Source organism: Tachyglossus aculeatus, chromosome 16 (assembly GCF_015852505.1).
Source record: "Tachyglossus aculeatus isolate mTacAcu1 chromosome 16, mTacAcu1.pri, whole genome shotgun sequence".
Lineage (NCBI taxonomy): Eukaryota > Metazoa > Chordata > Mammalia > Monotremata > Tachyglossidae > Tachyglossus > Tachyglossus aculeatus.
In genome coordinates this window covers 2,186,911-2,208,959 of record NC_052081.1, presented here as the reverse complement: position 1 = coordinate 2,208,959, position 22,049 = coordinate 2,186,911, and the positions used below count along the sequence as shown (strand labels likewise).

The following is a 22,049-nucleotide window of genomic DNA, read 5'->3' as shown; positions in this document are numbered from 1 at the left end:
TCATTATTATTATTATTGTGCTCTTTGCGTAGCCCGCTGTTGGGTAGGGACCGTCTCTATACGTTGCCAACTTGTACTTCCCAAGCGCTTAGTCCAGTGCTCTGCACACAGTAAGCGCTTAATAAATGCCATCATTATTATTATTATTGTGCTCTTTGCGTAGCCCGCCGTTGGGTAGGGACCGTCTCTAGATGTTGCCAACTTTTACTTCCCAAGCGCTTAGTCCAGTGCTCCTCACACAGTAAGCGCGTAATAAATGCCATCATTATTATTATTATTGTGCTCTTTGCACAGCCCGCCGTTGGGTAGGGACCGTCTCTATACGTTGCCAACTTGTACTTCCCAGGCGCTTAGTCCAGTGCTCCTCACACAGTAAGCGCTTAATAAATGCCATCATTATTATTATTATTGTGCTCTTTGCGTAGCCCGCCGTTGGGTAGGGACCGTCTCTATACGTTGCCAACTTGTACTTCCCAAGCGCTTAGTCCAGTGCTCTGCACACAGTAAGCGCTTAATAAATGCCATCATTATTATTATTATTGTGCTCTTTGCATAGCCCGCCGTTGGGTAGGGACCGTCTCTAGATGTTGCCAACTTTTACTTCCCAAGCGCTTAGTCCAGTGCTCCTCACACAGTAAGCGCTTAATAAATGCCATCATCATTATTATTATTGTGCTCTTTGCATAGCCCGCCGTTGGGTAGGGACCGTCTCTAGACGTTGCCAACTTGTACTTCCCAAGCGCTTAGTACAGTGCTCCTCACACAGTAAGCGCTTAATAAATGCCATCATTATTATTATTACTGTGCTCTTTGCATAGCCCGCCGTTGGGTAGGGACCGTCTCTAGACGTTTCCAACTTGTACTTCCCAGGCGCTTAGTCCAGTGCTCCGCACACAGTAAGCGCCCAATAAATACGATTGAATGAACGAATGAATGAATGAAATCCCGGCTCCGCCACTTGTCAGCTGACTTGGGGCAAGTCACTTCTCCGGGCCTCAGTTCCCTCGCCTGTCAAATGGGGATGAAGACTGGGAGCCCCCCGAGGGACAACCTCCCCGGCGCTTGGAACAGTGCTTTGCACATAGTAAGCGCTTGATAAATGCCAGCAGTGTTACTATGTAGTAGTCACCCCCGGGGCTTTTGGGGGGGTCGTGGCTGTATCAGACGAGGCTCTTTGTCGTAGGCGCTGTTGGAGAAGAAGAAAATTCAGGAGCCCAAGAAACCCCTGCGCTTCCTGGAGAGGAAGATCAAACCGGCCCCTCGACCTCCGACCCCGACCTTCGAGATGCCTACCAACGTAAGAGAGGAAACTCGGGCCGTTGGCATTAGCGGGGCAGGGATTAAATTCGTTTAATCGTACTTATCGAGCGCTCACTGTGTGCAGAGCACTGTGCCGAGACCGGCCCCGTCTCTCTGTGTTGCCGACTTGGACTTCCCAAGCGCTTAGTCCAGTGCCCTGCACACAGTAAGCGCTCAGTCAATGCGATTGAGTGAATTGAATGAATGAATGGAAGATGGGGATGAAGACTGCGAGCCCCCCGTGGGGCAGCCTGATCGCCTTGTAACCTCCCCAGCGCTTAGAGCGGTGCTTTGTACGTAGTAAGCGCTTAATAAATGCCATCGTTATTATTATTGTTATTATTATTATATTATATATTATAATATATAATATATAGCATATATAATATACATTATATGCTATATTATACAGCATATAATATATATATACTATACATACTAATATATAATATAATATATATTATATATAGCATATACTATATATAGTGTATATATAGTATATGCTATATATTATATATAGCATATACTAAATATACACTATATATATTATATATAGCATATAATATATATAGTGTATATATAGCATATGCTATATATACACTATATATATTATATATAGCATATAATATATAGTGTATATATAGCATATGCTATATATAATATATATAGCATATAATATATAGTGTATATATAGTATGTGCTATATATTATATATAGCATATACTATATATACACTATATATATTAATATATAATATTATATATATTATATATAGCATATAATATAAATATAGCATTGCATAGCACACTGTTGGGTAGGGACCGTCTCTCTATGTTGCCAATTTGGACTTCCCAAGCGCTTAGTCCAGCACCCTGCACACAGTAAGTGCTCAATAAATACAATTGTACATATTTATTACTCTATTTATTTATTTATTTATTTATTTATTTATTTATTTTATTTGTGCATATCTATTCTATTTATTTTATTTTGTTAGTATGTTTGGTTTTGTTCTCTGGCTCCCCCTTTTAGACTGTGAGCCCACTGTTGGGTAGGGACTGTCTCTATATGTTGCCAATTTGTACTTCCCAAGCGCTTAGTCCAGTGCTCTGCACATAGTAAGCGCTCAATAAATACAATTGATGATGATGATGATGCTTTGTCCCCCCACCTTCTAGCCTGTGAGCCCACTGTTGGGTAGGGACCGCCTCTATACGTTGCCAACTTGGACTTCCCAAGCGCTTAGTCCAGTGCTCTGCACACAGTAAGCGCTCAATAAGTACGATTGATTGATTGATTGATTTGTCCGCAGGAGGAAGAGGACCAAGAAATGGCCATCATCGTCCTGCAGAAGCTCCTCCGGGGCCGAGCCGTGCAGAACGTGGTAGGGTGACCGCTCGGCCCGCCCGTGCGGACCCCCTCCGTCCTCCCTCTGTCAATCAATCGTATTTATTGAGCGCTTACTGTGTGCAGAGCGCTGGACTAAGCGCTTGGGAAGTCCAAGTTGGCAACATCTAGAGACGGTCCCTACCCAACAGTGGGCTCACAGTCTAAAAGCGGGAGACGGAGAACAAAACCAAACATACTAACAAAATAAAATAAATAGAATAGATATGTACAAGTAAAAAAAAAAACAACAAATAAATAAATACATAGAGTAATAAATATGTACAAACATATATACATATATAGGATGAGCCCCTTCCTTCCTCTCCCCCTCGTCCCCCTCTCCATCCCCCCATCTTACCTCCTTCCCTTCCCCACAGCACCTGTATATACGTTTGTACATATTTATTACTCTGTTTATTTATTTTACTTGTACGTAACTATTCTATTTATTTTATTTTGTTAGTATGTTTGGTTTTGTTCCCTTTTAGACTGTGAGCCCACTGTTGGGTAGGGACCGTCTCTAGACGTTGCCGACCTGGACTCCCCAAGCGCTTAGTCCAGTGCTGTGCACACAGTGAGCGCTCAATAAATACGATTGGTTGATTGATCGGATGAATAATGATCAATCAATCAATCAATCAATCGTATTTATTGAGCGCTTACTATGTGCAGAGCACTGTACTAAGCGCTTGGGAAGTACAAATTGGCATCACATAGAGACAGTCCCTACCCAACAGTGGGCTCACAGTCTAAAAGGGGGAGACAGAGAACAGAACCAAACATACCAACAAAATAAGTAGGATAGAAATGTACAAGTAAAATAAATAAATAAATAAATAAATAAATAGAGTAATAAATATGTACAACCATATGTACATATATACAGGTGCTGTGGGGAAGGGAATGATGATGATGGTGGCATTTGTTAAGCACTTACTATGTGCAAAGCACTGTTCTAAGCGCTGGGGAGGTTGCAAGGTGATCAGGTTGTCCCCACGTATCCCCCCCACAGCACTTAGGAACATAGTAAGCGCTTCACAGATGCCATTATCAACAGTCTTATCAATATTATCAACAAATCCCATCATTGTTATCGCGCCGCGGGACCCCCGCGGTTTTCCGGGGGAGGGCCCGGGCCCCTGGACGGTCACAACGGGGCCGGGGGCATCTGGGGCCAGATCTTCGAAGGGAAGGAGAAGCGTCTGGAGCTGATCCAGGAGCTCCGCAGCAACCACGCCCTGCAGGAGGATGACCGACTGGTCAAGAAGCTGGAGAAGCAAGTCATGCTGGCCCTCCAACGCCAGCGAGACCTCCAGGAGCACAAGGTGGGCCCCCCGGGAGACCCTTCCCCGCCCCTCCGGCCTAGTCCGACCCCCTCTGCCCGTCCACCCGATCATCATCATCATCATCAATCGTATTTATTGAGCGCTTACTGTGTGCGGAGCACTGGACTAAGCGCTTGGGAAGTACAAGTTGGCAGTCCCCCCCCGGGTGCCCCCGCGGAGAGGCAGGGGGGCGTCCCAGAAGCTCGGCCTCTACGGGGACAGGGTCTGTTAATGATAATAATAATAATGGTATCTGTTCATTCATTCATTCATTCATTTATTCAATCAGATTTATTGAGCGCTTGCTGTGTGCAGAGCACTGGACTAAGCGCATGGGAAGTACAAGTTGGCAACAGATAGGGACTGTGTCTGCTCTGTTAATAATAGTAATAATAATGGTAGCTGTTCATTCATTCATTCATTCAATCAGATTTATTGAGCGCTTGCTGTGTGCAGAGCACTGGACTAAGCGCATGGGAAGTACAAGTTGGCAACAGATAGGGACTGTGTCTGCTCTGTTAATAATAGTAATAATAATGGTAGCTGTTCATTCATTCATTCATTCAATCAGATTTATTGAGCGCTTGCTGTGTGCAGAGCACTGGACTAAGCGCTTGGGAAGGACAAGTTGGCAACTGATAGGGACTGTGTCTGGTCTGTTAGTAATAGTAATAATAATGGTATTTGTTCATTCATTCATTCATTCAATCATATTTATTGAGCGCTTGCTGTGTGCAGAGCACTGGACTAAGCGCTTGGGAAGGACAAGTTGGCAACTGATAGGGACTGTGGTCTGTTAATAATAGTAATAATAATGGCATTTGTCCATTCATTCATTCATTCATTCAATCATTTATTGAGCGCTTGCTGTGTGCAGAGCACTGGACTAAGTGCTTGGGAAGTACAAGTTGGCAACAGATAGGGACTGTGTCTGGTCTGTTAATAATAGTAATAATAATGGTATTTGTTCATTCATTCATTCATTCATTCAATCAGATTTATTGAGCACTTGCTGTGTGCAGAGCACTGGACTAAGCGCGTGGGAAGTACAAGTTGGCAACAGATAGGGACTGTGTCTGGTCTGTTAATAATAGTAATAATAATGCCATTTGTCCATTCATTCATTCATTCAATCAGATTTATTGAGCGCTTACTGTGTGCAGAGCACTGGACTAAGCGCGTGGGAAGTACAAGTTGGCAACAGATAGGGACTGTGTCTGGTCTGTTAATAATAGTAATAATAATGGCATTTGTCCATTCATTCATTCATTCATTCAATCATTTATTGAGCGCTTGCTGTGTGCAGAGCACTGCACTAAGCGCTTGGGAAGTACAAGTTGGCAACTGATAGGGACTGTGGTCTGTTAATAATAGTAATAATAATGCCATTTGTCCATTCATTCATTCATTCATTCAATCATTTATTGAGCATTTACTGTGTGCAGAGCACTGGACTAAGCGCTTGGGAAGTACAAGTTGGCAACTGATAGGGACTGTGTCTGGTCTGTTAATAATAGTAATAATAATGGCATTTGTCCATTCATTCATTCAATCATTTATTGAGCGCTTACTTGTGCAGAGCACTGGACTAAGCGCTTGGGAAGTACAAGTTGGCAACAGATAGGGACTGTGTCTGCTCTGTTAATAATAGTAATAATAATGGTATCTGCCCATTCATTCATTCATTCAATCATTTATTGAGCGCTTGCTGTGTGCAGAGCACTGGACTAAGCGCTTGGGAAGTACAAATTGGCAACAGATAGGGACTGTGTCTGCTCTGTTAATAATAATAATAATGGTATCTGTTCATTCATTCAATCATATTTATTGAGCGCTTACTGTGTGCAGAGCACTGGACTAAGCGCTTGGGAAATGCAAGTTGGCAACGGATAGAGGCTGTGTCTGCTCTGTTAATAATAATAATAATAATAATAATAATAATGGTATTTGTTCATTCATTCATTCATTCAATCATACTTATCGAGCACTTACTGTGTGCAGAGCACTGGACTAAGCGCTTGGGAAGTCCAAGTTGGCAACATATAGGGACTGTCTGCTCTGTTAATAATAATAATAATAATAATGATAATGTTGGTATTTGCTAAGCGCTTACTATGTGCCTAGCACTGTTCTAAGCACTGGGGGAGATACAAGGTGATCAGGTTGTCCCACATGGGGCTCACAGTCTTAATCCCCATTTTACAGTTGAGGTAACTGAGGCACAGAGAAGTGAAGTGACTTGCCCAAAGTCACACAGCTGACAATTGGCAGAGCTGGGATTTGAACCCACGACCTCTGACTCCAAAGCCTGGGCTCTTTCCACTGAGCCAGGCTTGTACTTCCCAAGCGCTTTGTCCAGTGCCCTGCACACAGTAAGCACTCAATAAATACGATTGAATGAATGAATGAATGTTGCCGACTTGTACTTCCCAAGCGCTTAGTCCAGTGCCCTGCACACAGTAAACGCTCAATAAATACGATTGAATGAATGAATGAATGAATGTTGCCGACTTGGACTTCCCAAGCGCTTAGTCCAGTGCCCTGCACACAGTAAACACTCAATAAATATGAATGAATGAATGTTGCCGACTTGGACTTCCCAAGCGCTTAGTCCAGTGCCCTGCACACAGTAAGTGCTCAATAAATACGATCGAATGAATGAATGAATGTTGCCGACTTGGACTTCCCAAGCGCTTAGTCCAGTGCCTTGCACACAGTAAGCGCTCAATAAATGCGATTGAATGAATGAATGAATGAATGTTGCTGACTTGGACTTCCCAAGCGCTTAGTCCAGTGCCCTGCCCACAGTAAGCGCTCAATAAATATGAATGAATGAATGCTGCCGACTTGGACTTCCCAAGCGCTTAGTCCAGTGCCCTGCCCACAGTAAGCGCTCAATAAATATGGATGAATGAATGTTGCCAACTTGGACTTCCCAAGCGCTTAGTCCAGTGCCCTGCACACAGTAAGCGCTCAATAAATATGAATGACTGAATGTTGCCGACTTGGACTTCCCAAGCGCTTAGTCCAGTGCCCTGCCCACAGTAAGCGCTCAATAAATATGGATGAATGAATGTTGCCGACTTGGACTTCCCAAGTGCTTAGTCCAGTGCCCTGCCCACAGTAAGCGCTCAATAAATATGGATGAATGAATGCTGCTGACTTGGACTTCCCAAGCGCTTAGTCCAGTGCCCTGCACACAGTAAGCGCTCAATAAATATGGATGAATGAATGTTGCCGACTTGGACTTCCCAAGCGCTTAGTCCAGTGCCCTGCCCACAGTAAGCGCTCAATAAATATGAATGAATGAATGCTGCCGACTTGGACTTCCCAAGCGCTTAGTCCAGTGCCCTGCCCACAGTAAGCGCTCAATAAATATGGATGAATGAATGCTGCCGACTTGGACTTCCCAAGCGCTTAGTCCAGTGCCCTGCCCACAGTAAGCGCTCAATAAATATGAATGATTGAATGTTGCCGACTTGGACTTCCCAAGCGCTTAGTCCAGTGCCCTGCCCACAGTAAGCGCTCAATAAATATGAATGAATGAATGCTGCCGACTTGGACTTCCCAAGCGCTTAGTCCAGTGCCCTGCCCACAGTAAGCGCTCAATAAATATGAATGACTGAATGTTGCCGACTTGGACTTCCCAAGTGCTTAGTCCAGTGCCCTGCCCACAGTAGGCGCTCAATAAATAGGATCGATTGACCGAATGAGCCACGCTGCTTCGCCGAGTCACCCGGGGGGGGGGTCTCTCCCACCGTCTCCGCAGGCGGCGTTGGTGGAGGACCACCTGGCCGGGCTGACGGGCCGGGCCCTGGTGGACCTGCTGGACTTCCTGTCCAAAGAGCTGGTGCGGCTCCAGGAGGAGCGACGCGTCCACGCCATAGCCCAGCTGGCCGAGCGCCAGCGGCGCGTCCGCGAGGCCGAGGAGAGCGGCCGCCGCCAGCGGGAGCAGAGGCGGCAGCGGGAGGAGGACCGGATCTTCCAGGAGGCCAGTGGGGACCCCCTTTTTTCCCCTCCCGGGCTATCCCTTAGGCGCTCACTACGCGCCGGGGCCGCTGTTCTGAGCGCCGGGGTGGGCGTGAGTTCAGCAGGTCAGGCACGGCCCCTGTTGAGAATAAAAATAACGGTAGTGATGGCATTTGTGAAGTGCTTTCATAATAATAGTGATGACGGCGTTTATCAAGCGCTTACTACATGCTGAGCGACCGCTCTAAGCGCTGGGGTAATGATAATAATAATAACGATGGCATTTATCAAGCTCTTACTATGTGCCGAGCGACTGTTCTAAGCGCTGGGGTAATGATAATCATAATAATGATGGCATTTATCAAGCTCTTACTATGTGCCGAGCGACCGTTCTAAGCGCTGGGGTAATGATAATAATAATAATAATGATGGCATTTATCAAGCTCTTACTATGTGCCGAGGGACCGTTCTAAGCGCTGGGGTAATGATAATAATAATAATAATGATGGCATTTATCAAGCTCTTACTACGTGCCGAGCGACTGTTCTAAGCGCTGGGGTAATGATAATCATAATAATGATGGCATTTATTTATCAAGCGCTTACTACGTGCCGAGCGGCTGTTTTAAGCGCTGGGGTGATGATAATCATAATAATGATGGCATTTATTTATCAAGCGCTTACTACGTGCCGAGCGACTGTTCTAAGCACTGGGGTAATGATAATCATAATAATGGTGACATTTATTTATCAAGCGCTTACTACATGCCGAGCGACTGTTCTAAGCTCTGGGGTAATGATAATCATAATAATGATGACATTTATTTATCAAGCGCTTACTACGTGCCGAGCGACCGTTCTAAGCGCTGGGGTAATGATAATAATAATAATGATGGCATTTATCAAGCGCTTACTATGTGCCGAGCGACTGTTCTAAGCGCTGGGGTAATGATAATAATAATAATGATGGCATTTATCAAGCTCTTACTATGTGCCGAGCGACTGTTCTAAGCGCTGGGGTAATGATAATCATAATAATGACGGCATTTATCAAGCGCTTACTACGTGCCGAGCGGCTGTTTTAGGCGCTGGGGTTATGACAATAATAATAATAATGGCATTTATCAAGCGCTTACTACGTGCCGAGCGACTGTTCTAAGCGCTGGAGTAATGATAGTCATAATGATGATGGCATTTATCAAGCGCTTACTATGTGCCGAGCGACTGTTCTAAGTGCTGGGGTAATGATAATCATAATAATGATGGCATTTATTTAACAAGCGCTTACTATGTGCCGAGCGGCTGTTCTAAGCGCTGGGGTGATGATAATCATAATAATGACGGCATTTATCAAGCGCTTACTACGTGCCGAGCGACCGTTCTAAGCGCTGGGGTAATGATAATAATAATAATGATGGCATTTATCAAGCTCCTACTACGTGCCGAGCGACTGTTCTAAGCACTGGGGTAATGATAATCATAATAATGATGGCATTTATCAAGCACTTACTATGTGCCGAGCAACTGTTCTAAGCGCTGGGGTAATGATAATCATAATAATGATGGCATTTATTTATCAAGCGCTTACTACGTGCCGAGCGACTGTTCTAAGCGCTGGGGTAATGATAATCATAGTAATGGTGACATTTATTTATCAAGCGCTTACTACGTGCCGAGCGACTGTTCTAAGCGCTGGGGTAATGATAATCATAATAATGACGGCATTTATCAAGCTCTTACTACGTGCCGAGTGACTGCTCTAAGCGCTGGGGTAATGATAATAATGATAATGATGGCATTTGTTAAGCGCTTACTGTGTGCCAAGCGACTGTTCTAAGCGCTGGGGTAATGATAATCATAATAATGATGGCATTTATCAAGCACTTACTACGTGCCGAGTGACTGTTCTAAGCGCTGGGGTAATGATAATAACGATAATCATGGCATTTATCAAGCGCTTACTACGTGCCGAGTGACTGCTCTAAGTGCTGGGGTAATGACAATAACGATAATGATGGCATTTGTTAAGCGCTTACTATGTGCCGAGCGACTGTTCTAAGCCCTGGGGTAATGATAATAATAATAATGATGGCATTTATTTATCAAGCGCTTACTATGTGCCGAGCGACTGTTCTAAGCACTGGGGTAATGATAATAATAATGATGATGGCATTTATCAAGCGCTTACTATGTGCCAAGCGACTGTTCTAAGTGCTGGGGTAATGATAATTATAATAATGATGGCATTTATCAAGCGCTTACTACGTGCCGAGCGACTGTTCTAAGTGCTGGGGTAATGGTAATCATAATAATGATGGCATTTATCATTATTATCCAGCGCTTACTATTTGCAAAGGACTGTTCTCCAGTGCTTAGAACAGTGCTTTGTGCATAGTAAGCGCTTAATAAATGCCACCATTATTATTATCCAGCACTTAGAATGGTGCTTTATGCATAGTAAGTGCTTAATAAATGCCATCATAATTATTATCCAGCATTTACTATGTGCAAAGCACTGTTCTCCAGTGCTTAGAACGGTGCTTTGAGCATAGTAAGCATTTAATAAATGCCATCATTATTATTATCCAGTGCTTACTATGTGCAAAGCACTGTTCTCCAGTGCTTAGAATGGTGCTTTGCGCATAGTAAGTGTTTAATAAATACCATCATTGTTATTATCCAGCGCTTAGAACGGTGCTTTGTGCATAGTAAGTGCTTAATAAATACCATCATTGTTATTATCCAGAGCTTAGAATGGTGCTTTGTGCATAGTAAGCGCTTAATAAATGCCTTCATTATTATCCAGCGCTTAGAACGGTGCTTTGCGCATAGTAAGGGCTTAATAAATGCCATCATTATTATTATCCAGTGCTTACTATGTGCAAAGCACTGTTCTCCAGTGCTTAGAACAGTGCTTTGCACATAGTAAGCGCTTAATAAATGCCATCATTATTGTTATCCAGCACTTAGAACGGTGCTTTGCACATAGTAAGCCTTAATAAATGCCATCATTATGATTACCCAGCGCTTAGAATGGTGCTTTGCACATAGTAAGCGCTTAATAGTCTTTTAGACTGTGAGCCCACTGTTGGGTAGGGACTGTCTCTATGTGATGCCAATTTGTACTTCCCAAGCGCTTAGTACAGTGCTCTGCACATAGTAAGCGCTCAATAAATACGATTGATTGATTGATTGATTAATAAATGCCATCGTTATTATTATCCAGCGCTTAGAACGGTGCTTTGTGCATAATAAGTGCTTAATAAATGCCATCATTATTATTATCCAGTGCTTAGAACGGTGCTTTGCGCATAGTAAGCGCTTAATAAATGCCGTCATTATTATTATCCAGCGCTTAGAACGGTGCTTTGCGCATAGTAAGCGCTTAATAAATGCCGTCATTATTATTATCCAGCGCTTAGAACGGTGCTTTGCACATAGTAAGCACTTTATAAATGACATAAAAAAAAAAGAGAGAGAGAACACTCCGGAGGCGAGGCCAGGGGTGGGCCCCAGCCAGCGAATCGACGGGGTCCCGGCACAGGCATCAGCGCTTAGAACAGTGCTTTGCACATAGCAAGCGCTTAATAAATGCCATTATTATTATTATTGTTGTTGTTATTCAATCAATCAATCAATCAATCAATTGTATTTATTGAGCGCTTACTGTGTGCAGAGCACCGTACTAAGCGCTTGGGAAGTCCAAGCTGGCAACATATAGAGACGGTCCCTACCCAACAGCGGGCTCGCAGTCTAGAAGGGGGAGACAGAGAACAAAGCCAAACATATTACCAAAATAAAATAAATAGAATAGATAGGTACAAGTTAAATAAATAAATAAATAAATAAATAAATAAAGTAATGAATATGTGCAAACATATATACATATATACAGGTGCTGTGGGGAAGGGAAGGAGGTAAGATGAGGGGGATGGAGAGGGGGATGAGGGGGAGAGGAAGGAAGGGGCTCAGTGTGGGAAGGCCTCCTGGAGGAGGTGAGCTCTCAGTAGGGCCTTGAAGGGAGGAAGAGAGCGAGCTGGGCGGATGGGCAGAGGGATTGGGGGCATCCCGGGACCGGGGGTCGATGGCGGGACAGGAAGGCTGAGTAGGTGCGAATGAGGTTGTCGTTAATGTAACTTGGTGATAACAAGGGCCTTTTTCCCAGGGTGGGGGGGGGAGAGTCAGTCAGGATCGGACCGGGAAGGGGGGTTGGGGGGCACTATAAGGAAGGTCGCTTAAGTGTTATTATTATTATTATTATTATTATTATTATTATTATTATTATTATTATTATTATTATAGGAGCAGCGTGGCTCAGTGGAGAAGAGCAAGGGCTTTGGAGTCAGAGGCCATGGGTTCGAATCCCGGCTCCGCCACATGTCTGCTGTGTGACCTTGGGCAAATCACTTAACTTCTCTGAGCCTCAGTTACCTCATCTGTAAAATGGGGATTAAGACTGTGAGCCCCCCGTGGGACAACTTGATCACCTTGTATCCACCCCCAGCGCTTAGAACAGTGCTCTGCACATAGTAAGCGCTTAACAAATGCCATTATTATTATTATTATTATTATTATTATTATTATTATTATTATTATTACAGGTGGTGAAAGTGCACCAGAGCACAGTGACATCTTACCTGGAAGACATCATCCTCGGGAGCCAGGAGAGCACCGCGGAGGAGCAGGCCAGGGCGGAGATCCAGAAGCAGGCCGCAGAGATCAACGACATCGCCTACGAGATGGAGAGTCGGTGAGGACGGCGGGGGGGGCTTCCCTTCGCCCCAGCGTGGCTCGGCGGGAAGAGCCCGGGCTTTGGAGCCACAGGTCCTGGGTTCAAATCCCGGCTCCGCCAACTGTCAGCTGGGCGACTTGGGGCGAGTCACTTCACTTCTCTGCGCCTTTGCCCCCCTCGCCCCTTCCCCGGGGTCTCCCCCGCAGCCGGACGCACCTGCAGTCGGAAGAGATCGTGGCCGAGCTGGTCTACAGTTTCCTCATCCCAGAAGTGCAGAAGGCGGATTTTAAGGAGAAAGGTGAGGGGAGGGCATCGGCCGGCATTAGACGCCCCCCAGGAAGTGGGCATTCCCCTTGTACATATTTACTATTCCATTTATTTTATTTTGTTAACCTACTTTGTTTTGTTGTCCGTCTCCCCCTTCGAGACTGTGAGCCCGTTGCCGGGTAGGGACCATCTCTCTACTTGGACTTCCCAAGCGCTTAGTCCAGTGCTCTGCACACAGTAAGCGCTCAATAAATACGATTGAAGGAATGAATAAATAAATACAAATGGATGATGATGATGATGGTATTTGTTAAGCGCTTACTATGTGCAAAGCACTGTTCTAAGCGCTGGGGGGGCGGATACAAGGTGATCAGGTTGTCCCACGGGGGGCTCACAGTCTTCATCCCCATTTTCCAGATGAGGGAACTGAGGCTCAGAGAAGTTAAGTGACTTGCCCAAGGTCACACAGCAAGCATGTGGTGGAGCTGGGATTCGAACCCATGACCTCGGACTCCAAAGCCCGGGCTCTTTCCACTGAGCCGTGCAGCTTAAGGGAAGGGGGTGCGGGCTGCAAGGCCGGGGCGGGATCATCATCAATCGTATCTATTGAGCGCTTACTGTGTGCAGGGCACTGTACTAAGCGCTTGGGAAGCGCAAATTGGCAACCTATAGAGACAGTCCCTACCCAACAGTGGGCTCACAGTCTAAAAGGTGGGCAGGGAGCGCGCCCGTTGACTGTCGTGCTGTACTCTCCCCAGCGCTTAGCACAGTCCCCCGCACAAAGTAAGCGCTCAGTAAATGCGATTGAATGACTGAACGGGCAGCCGGAGAGGTTGGATGCCGGGGGTTGGACGAGTTGACCTTTCACGACCCCTCTGAGCCCTAGGATTGTAGGATGGGGGTCGTTTGTTGGACGGTCCCGGCGGCCTCGACCCCCCCGGGCCAGCCTCCGACTTGGGGGTCCCCGTTCCTTCTCCAGAGGGCCGCTCTGCACATAGTAAGCGCTCAATAAATACGATTGATGATGATGATGATGATGGCCCTCAGCCCTCCGAGCCCCGGCGCCTTTCTTTCCTTGCAGTGACCGTCTCTAGATGTTGCCAACTTGGACTTCCCAAGCGCTTAGTCCAGTGCTCCGCACACCGTAAGCGCTCAATAAATACGATGGATTGATTGATTGTCTCTCTCCGCCCCTCAGTACCTGGCGCTATTTTCTCTTTTCTTTATTACTCTATTTCTTTATTACCCTATTTATTTTACTTGTACATATCTATTCTATTGATTTTATTGGGTTAATATGTGTGGTTTTGTTCTCTGTCTCCCCCTTCTAGACCGGGAGCCCGCTGTTGGGTAGGGACCGGCTCTAGATGTCGCCGACTTGGACTCCCCAAGCGCTTAGCCCGGTGCTGTGCACACAGTAAGCGCTCAATAAATACGATTGATTGATTGATTGATTGATTGCAGTGAGGAAGGCGCAGAGGAAGCACATAGTGGCCGCCCATCAGATCATCCACAGCAGCACGGAGGCGGCAGTGGGGCGGCCCCGGACGGGCCCGGACCCCGAGGGGAGCGGCCCGGGGGACGACGGGGCCGGGGCCCGCTGAGGTGAGGCCGGGCGGTCCCGTAAGGTTGCACATATATGTACAAACCATACAAGTATGGTTGTACATATTTATTATGGTTGTACATATTTATTACTCTATTTATTTATTTATTTATTTATTTTACTTGTGCATTTCTATCCTATTTTCTTTTGTTGGTATGTTTGGTTCTGTTCTCTGTCTCCCCCTTTTAGACTGTGAGCCCACTGTTGGGTAGGGACTGTCTCTATGTGTTGCCAATTTGTACTTCCCAAGCGCTTAGTACAGTGCTCTGCACATAGTAAGCGCTCAATAAATACGATTGATTGATTGATTGATTGAGTAAGGGGCGGGATGGGGGGGATCTAGACCCTGAGCTCATCGGGGTGCGAAGCAGCGTGGCTCAGTGGAAATCAATCGGTCAATCAATCAGTCGTATTTATTGAGCGCTCACTGTGTGCAGAGCGCTGTATTAAGCGCTTGGGAAGTCCAAGTTGGCAACATATCAATCAATCAATCAATCGTTTTTATTGAGCGCTTACTATGTGCAGAGCACTGTACTAAGCGCTTGGGAAGTCCAAGTTGGCAACTTATAGAGACAGTCCCTACCCAATCAATCAATCAATCAATCGTATTTATTGAGCACTTACTGTGTGCAGAGCACCGGACTGAGCGCTTGGGAAGTCCAAGTTGGCAACATCTAGAGCCGGTCCCTACCCAACAGCGGGCTCATAGGCTAGAAGGGGGAGACAGACAACAAAACAAAACATATTAACAAAATAAAATGTATAGAATAAATATGTACAAGTAAAATAAATATATATACACACACACAATGAAACAAGTAAATGGGCATTAATATCAATCAATCGTATTTATTGAGCGCTTACTGTGTGCAGAGGACTGGACTAAGCGCTTGGGAAGTACAAGTTGGCAACATACAGAGACAGTCCCTACCCAACAGTGGGCTCACAGTCTAGAAGGGGGAGACGGAGAACAAAACTAAACGTAGTAACAAAATAAAATAGAATAGATATGTACAAGTAAAATAAATAGAGTAATAAATATGTACAAACATATATACATCTATACAGGTGCTGTGGGGAAGGGAAGGAGGTAAGATGGGGGGATGGAGACGGGGACGAGGGGGAGAGGAAGGAAGGGGCTCAGTGTGGGAAGGCCTCCTGGAGGAGGTGAGCTCTCAGTAGGGCCTTGAAGGGAGGAAGAGAGCGAGCTTGGCGGACGGGCAGAGGGAGGGCAGAAAGAGCCCGGGCTTGGGAATCAGAGGTCATGGGTTCTAATCCCGGCTCCGCCACATGTCTGCTGTGTCGTCATCATCATCATCATCATCAATCGTATTTATTGAGCGCTTACTATGTGCAGAGCACCGTACTAAGCGCCTGTGTGACCTTGGGCAAGTCGCTTCACTTCTCCGAGCCTCAGTTCCCTCATCTGTCAAAGGGGGATTGAAGCTGTGATCCCCACGTGGGATCCCTCATCTGTCAAATGGGGATTAAAACTGATCCCCACGTGGGACAACCCGATCACCTTGTATACTCCTCAGCGCTTAGAACAGTGCTTTGCACATAGGAAGCGCTTAATAAATGCCGTCGTTATTATCATTATTATCACGGGCGGGGAACCGGTCTGCTAATTCTCTCATAGTAATAATAATAATGATGGTATTTGTTAAGCGCTTACTATGTGCAAAGCACTGTTCTAAGCGCTGGGGAAGATACAAGGTGATCGGGTTGTCCCACGGGGGGCTCACAGTCTTCATCCCCATTTTACAGATGAGGTCACTGAGGCACAGGGAAGTGAAGTGACTTGCTCGTACTCTGCCAAGCGCCTAGAGCAGTGTTGTGCACATAGCGCTCAATAAATACCATTGATGGATTGATTGATGGCCCTCTGGGGAAAGGCGGTCGTCACCGAGTGACCGACCAACACCTGGCTTGACCCAGGAGCCTGCCGGGGCCGGTGTTTGGTCCCTCAGACTGTAAGCTCGTCGTGGGCAGGGAATGGGTCTGTGCATTGTCCTATTGTCCTCTCCCAAGCGCTTAGTCCAGTGCTCTGCACACAGTAAGCGCTCAATAAATATGATTGGCAGGGAATGAGTCTGTGCATTCTCCTATCATCCTCTCCCAAGCGCTTAGTCCAGTGCTCTGCACACAGTAAGCGCTCAATAAATACGATTGTCCGGCAGGGAATGGGTCTGTGCATTGTCCTATCGTCCTCTCCCAAGCGCCTAGTCCAGTGCTCTGCACACAGTAAGCGCTCAATAAATACGACTGTCGGGCAGGGAATGGGTCTGTGCATTGTTCTATCGTCCCCTCCCAAGCACCTAGTCCAGTGCTGTGCACACAGTAAGCGCTCAATAAATACGATTGTCTAGCAGGGAATGAGTCTGTGCATTGTCCTATCATCCTCTCCCAAGCGCTTAGTCCAGTGCTCTGCACACAGTAAGCACTCAATAAATACGATTGGCGGGGAATGGGTCTGTGCATTGTCCTATCGTCCTCTCCCAAGCGCCTAGTCCAGTGCTCTGCACACAGTAAGCGCTCAATAAATACGATTGTCTAGCAGGGGAATGAGTCTGTGCATTGTCCTATCATCCTCTCCCAAGCGCTTGGTCCAGTGCTCCGCACACAGTAAGCGCTCAGTAAATACAATTGTCTGGCAGGGAATGGGTCCATGCATTGTCCTATTGTCCTCTCCCGAGCGCCTAGTCCAGTGCTCTGCACACAGTAAGCGCTCAATAAATACAATTGTCTGGCAGGGAATGGGTCTGTGTATTGTCTTATCGTCCTCTCCCAAGCGCCTAGTCCAGCGCTCTGCACACAGTAAGCGCTCAATAAATACGATTGAATGAATGAATGAATGGTATTTATTTCATATTTATTATTCTATTTATTTTATTTTGTTAATATGTGTTGTTTTGTCGTCCGTCTCCCCCTTCTAGCCTGTGAGCCCGCTGTTGGGTAGGGACCATCTCTAGATGTTGCCGACTTGGACTTCCCAAGTCCAGTGCTCTGCACACAGTAAGCGCTCAATAAATACGATTGAATGAATGAATGAATGGTATTTATTTTTACCTGCACATATTTACTATTCTATTTATTTTATTTTGTTAATATGTGTTGTTTTGTCGTCCGTCTCCCCCTTCTAGCCTGTGAGCCCGCTGTTGGGTAGGGACTGTCTCTAGGTGTTGGCAACTTGGACTTCCCAAGCGCTTAGTCCAGTGCTCCGCACACAGTAAGCGCTCAATAAATACAATTGAATGAATGAATGAATGGTATTTATTTTTATCTGTACATGTTTACTATTCTATTTATTTTATTTTGTTAATATGTGTTGTTTTGTTGTCCGTCTCCCCCTTCTAGCCTGTGAGCCCGCTGTTGGGTAGGGACCGTCTCTAGATGTTGACAACTTGGGCTTCCCAAGCGCTCAGTCCAGTGCTCCGCACACAGTAAGCGCTCAATAAATACAATTGAATGAATGAATGGAGTTGTATTTATTTTTATCTGTACATATTTCCTATTCTATTTATTTTATTTTGTCAATACATATTGTTTTGTCGTCCGTCTTCCCCTCCTAGCCTGTGAGCCCGCTGTTGGGTAGGGCCCGTCTCCAGATGTTGCCAACTTGGACTTCCCAAGCGCTTAGTCCAGTGCTCCGCACACAGTAAGCACTCAATAAATACAATTGAATGAATGAATGAATGAATGAATGAATGGTATTTATTTTTACCTGTACATATTTACTATTCTATTTTTTATTTTGTTAATATGTGTTGTTTTGTTGTCCGTCTCCCCCTTCTAGCCTGTGAGCCCGCTGTTGGGCAGGGCCCGTCTCTAGATATTGCCGACTTGGACTTCCCAAGCACTTAGTCCAGTGCTCCGCACACAGTAAGCGCTCAATAAATACAACTGAATGAATGAATGAATGGTATTTATTTTACCTGTACATATTTACTATTCTATTTATTTTCTTTTGTTAATTTTTGTTGTCCATCTCCCCCTTCTAGCCTGTGAGCCCGCTGTTGGGCAGGGCCCGTCTCTAGATATTGCCGACCTGGACTTCCCAAGCGCTTAGTCCAGTGCTCTGCACATAGTAAGCGCTCCAGAAATACGATTGAATGAATGAATGAATGGTATTTATTTTTACCTGTACATATTTACTATTCTATTTATTTTCTTTTGTTAATTTTTGTTGTCCGTCTCCCCCTCCTAGCCTGTGAGCCCGCTGTCGGGTAGGGCCCGTCTCTAGATGTTGCCGACTTGGACTTCCCAAGCGCTTAGTCCAGTGCTCTGCACACATAAATATGATTGAATGAATGAATGAACGAATGGTATTTATTTTACTTGTACATATTTCCTATCCTACTTATTTTCTTTTGTTAATACGTGTCGTTCTGCCGTCCGTCTCCCCCTCCTAGCCTGTGAGCCCGCTGTCGGGTAGGGCCCGGCTCTAGATGTTGCCGACTTGGACTTCCCAAGCGCTTAGTCCAGCGCTCCGCACACAGTAAGCGCTCAATAAATACGACTAAGTGAACGGCGGCGGTGGGAACGCCGGGGGGGGGATGACCAGGAGCCGGGGCGCGGGTCTCAGACGTGGCCGAAGTGGTCACGGGCCCATCGGGGGTTCCTCCAGGAGGCCTTCCCAGACTGAGCCCCTTCTTTCCTCTCCCCCTCGTCCCCCTCTCCATCCCCCCGTCTTACCTCCTTCCCTTCCCCACAGCACCTGTATATATGTATATATGGTTGTACATATTTATTACTCTATTTATTTATTTATTTATTTATTTATTTATTTTACTTGTACATTTCTATCCTACTTATTTTATTTTGTTGGTATGTTTGGTTCTGTTCTCTGTCTCCCCCTTTTAGACTGTGAGCCCACTGTTGGGTAGGGACTGTCTCTATGTGATGCCAATTTGTACTTCCCAAGCGCTTAGTACAGTGCTCTGCACATAGTAAGTGCTCAATAAAAACGATTGATTGATTGATTGATTGATTGATTCTTTCCCAGGTGGCGAGAGGATCCGGAGAAGGCGAGCGGCGCGGAGGGCAGGACCCGGGCCGGCCGCCTCGACGCGCCCGCCTCCCGCCGCGTGGCAGAGGTTTGGCCTGGGCGAGGGCACCGAGCCCTCCCCGTGATATTTGGAAATAAAGCCCCATGCAGGCACCCTCCGTCTCTAATACTAATAAAAAAAAAAAAATTGGGACATCAGTTGAGCGCTTACTATATATGCCAGGCACTGTACTTCCCAAGCGCTTCGTCCAGTGCTCTGCACACAGGAAGCGCTCAATCAGTACGACTGAATGTGCTAAACACTGGGGTAGATGCAAAGTAATCGGGTTGGACACAGTCCCTCTTCCCATGTAATAATAATAATGTTGGCATTTGTTAAGCGCTTACTATGTGCCAAGCACCGTTCTAAGCGCTGGGGAGGTTACAAGGTGATCAGGTTGTCCCCCTTTTAGACTCCCCCTTTTAGACTGTGAGCCCACCGTTGGGTAGGGACTGTCTCTATGTGTTGCCAATTTGCACTTCCCAAGTGCTTAGTACAGTGCTCTGCACATAGTAAGCGCTCAATAAATACGATTGATTGATTGATTGATTAAGCGCTTACTGTGTGCAAAGCACCGTTCTAAGCGCTGGGGAGGTTACAAGGTGATCAGGTTGTCCCACGGAGGGCTCACAGTCTTCATCCCCATAATAATAATAATAATGGCATTTATTAAGCGCTTACTGTGTGCAAAGCACCGTTCTAAGCGCTGGGGAGATTACAAGGTGATCAGGTTGTCCCACGGGGGGCTTACAGTCTTCATCCCCATAATAATAATAATAATGGCATTTATTAAGCGCTTACTGTGTGCAAAGCACCGTTCTAAGCGCTGGGGAGGTTACAAGGTGATCAGGTTGTCCCACGGGGGGCTCACAGTCTTCATCCCCATAATAATAATAATAATAATAATAATAATAGCATTTATTAAGTGCTTACTGTGTGCAAAGCACTGTTCTAAGCGCTGGGGAGGTTACAAGGTGATCAGGTTGTCCCACGGAGGGCTCACAGTTTTCATCCCCATAATAATAATAATAATAATGGCATTTATTAAGCGCTTACTGTGTGCAAAGCACTGTTCTAAGCGCTGGGGAGGTTACAAGGTGATCAGGTTGTCCCACGGGGGGCTCACAGTCTTCATCCCCATAATAATAATAATAATAATAATGGCATTTATTAAGCGCTTACTGTGTGCAAAGCACCGTTCTAAGTGCTGGGGAGGTTACAAGTTGATCGGGCTGTCCCACGGGGGGCTCTCAGTCTTCATCCCCATTTGACAGATGAGGGAACTGAGGCCCAGAGAAGTTGTGACTTAATAATAATAATAATGATGGCATTTATTAAGCATTTACTCAGTGCAAAGCACTGTTCTAAGCTCTGGGGAGGTTACAAGGTGATCAGGTTGTCCCACGGGGGAGCTCACAGTCTTCATCCCCATAATAATAATAATTATAATAATGACATTTATTAAGCGCTTACTGTGTGCAAAGCATTGTTCTAAGCACTGGGGAGGTTACAAGGTGATCAGGTTGTCCCACGGGAGGCTCACAGTCTTCATCCCCATTTTACAGATGAGGTAATAGAAGCCTAGAGAAGTGAAGTGACTTGCCCAAAGTCACATAGCTGGCAAGTGGCAGAGCCGGGATTTGAACCCATGACCTCTGCCTCCAAAGCCCGGGCTCTTTCCACTGAGCCACGCTGCTTCTCATATCTGCTGTGTGACCTTGGGCAAGTCACTTTTCTGAGCCTCAGTTACCTCATCTGTAAAAAGGGGATTGACTGTGAGCCCCACATGGGACAACCTGATCCCGTTATATCCCCCCAGCGCTTAGAACAGTGCTTTGCACATAGTAAGCGCTTAACAAATGCCATCATCATCATCAGTAATAATAATAATAATCATTGAATAATTATTGAATAATCATTGAATAATAATAATTATTGAATAATAATAATCAATAATGATGGTATTCATCAAGTGCTTAAGATGTGCCATGGACTCTTCTGAGCGCCAGGGTAGATACAAGGTCATCCGGATGGACACAGTCCCTGGCCCCCGTGGGGCTCGCTCTCTTCATCCCCATTTTCCAGATGAGGGAACTGAGGCCCAGAAGAAGAGAAGTGGAGGAACTGGGATCGGAACCCACGACCTGCTTCCCAAGCCTGCTGTTTTCCTGGCAACTCAGTTACCTCAGTGACCTCATCTGGAAAATGGGGATGAAGCCAGTGAGCCCCACGCGGGACAACCTGATCACCTTGTAACCCCCCTCAGTGCTTAGAACAGTGCTTTGCACATAGTAAGCGCTTAACAGATACCATCATCATCATCTCTCTCTCACGCCACTGATCAGCAAGCGCTTAGTACAGTGCTCTGCACACAGTAAGCGCTCAGTAAATACGATTGAATGAATGACTTTGGGC

The 22,049-nt window shown here is 45.8% G+C and overlaps 1 protein-coding gene across 1 annotated transcript in view; it reads left to right on the top strand.

The window, feature by feature from the left end:
• CFAP91 (cilia and flagella associated protein 91) overlaps positions 1-19,815 on the top strand; it is a 38,335-nt gene extending 18,520 nt beyond the window's left edge. The window contains exons 11-18 of the mRNA XM_038757875.1: positions 1,184-1,297; positions 2,612-2,683; positions 3,867-4,013; positions 7,783-8,004; positions 12,583-12,731; positions 12,920-13,011; positions 14,445-14,585; positions 19,592-19,815. Of these exons, the coding sequence (XP_038613803.1) occupies positions 1,184-1,297; positions 2,612-2,683; positions 3,867-4,013; positions 7,783-8,004; positions 12,583-12,731; positions 12,920-13,011; positions 14,445-14,584 (936 nt within the window). The 3' untranslated portion in view covers position 14,585; positions 19,592-19,815. The remainder of the gene's footprint in view (positions 1-1,183; positions 1,298-2,611; positions 2,684-3,866; positions 4,014-7,782; positions 8,005-12,582; positions 12,732-12,919; positions 13,012-14,444; positions 14,586-19,591) is intronic.
• The last annotated feature ends 2,234 nt before the right edge of the window (positions 19,816-22,049 follow it).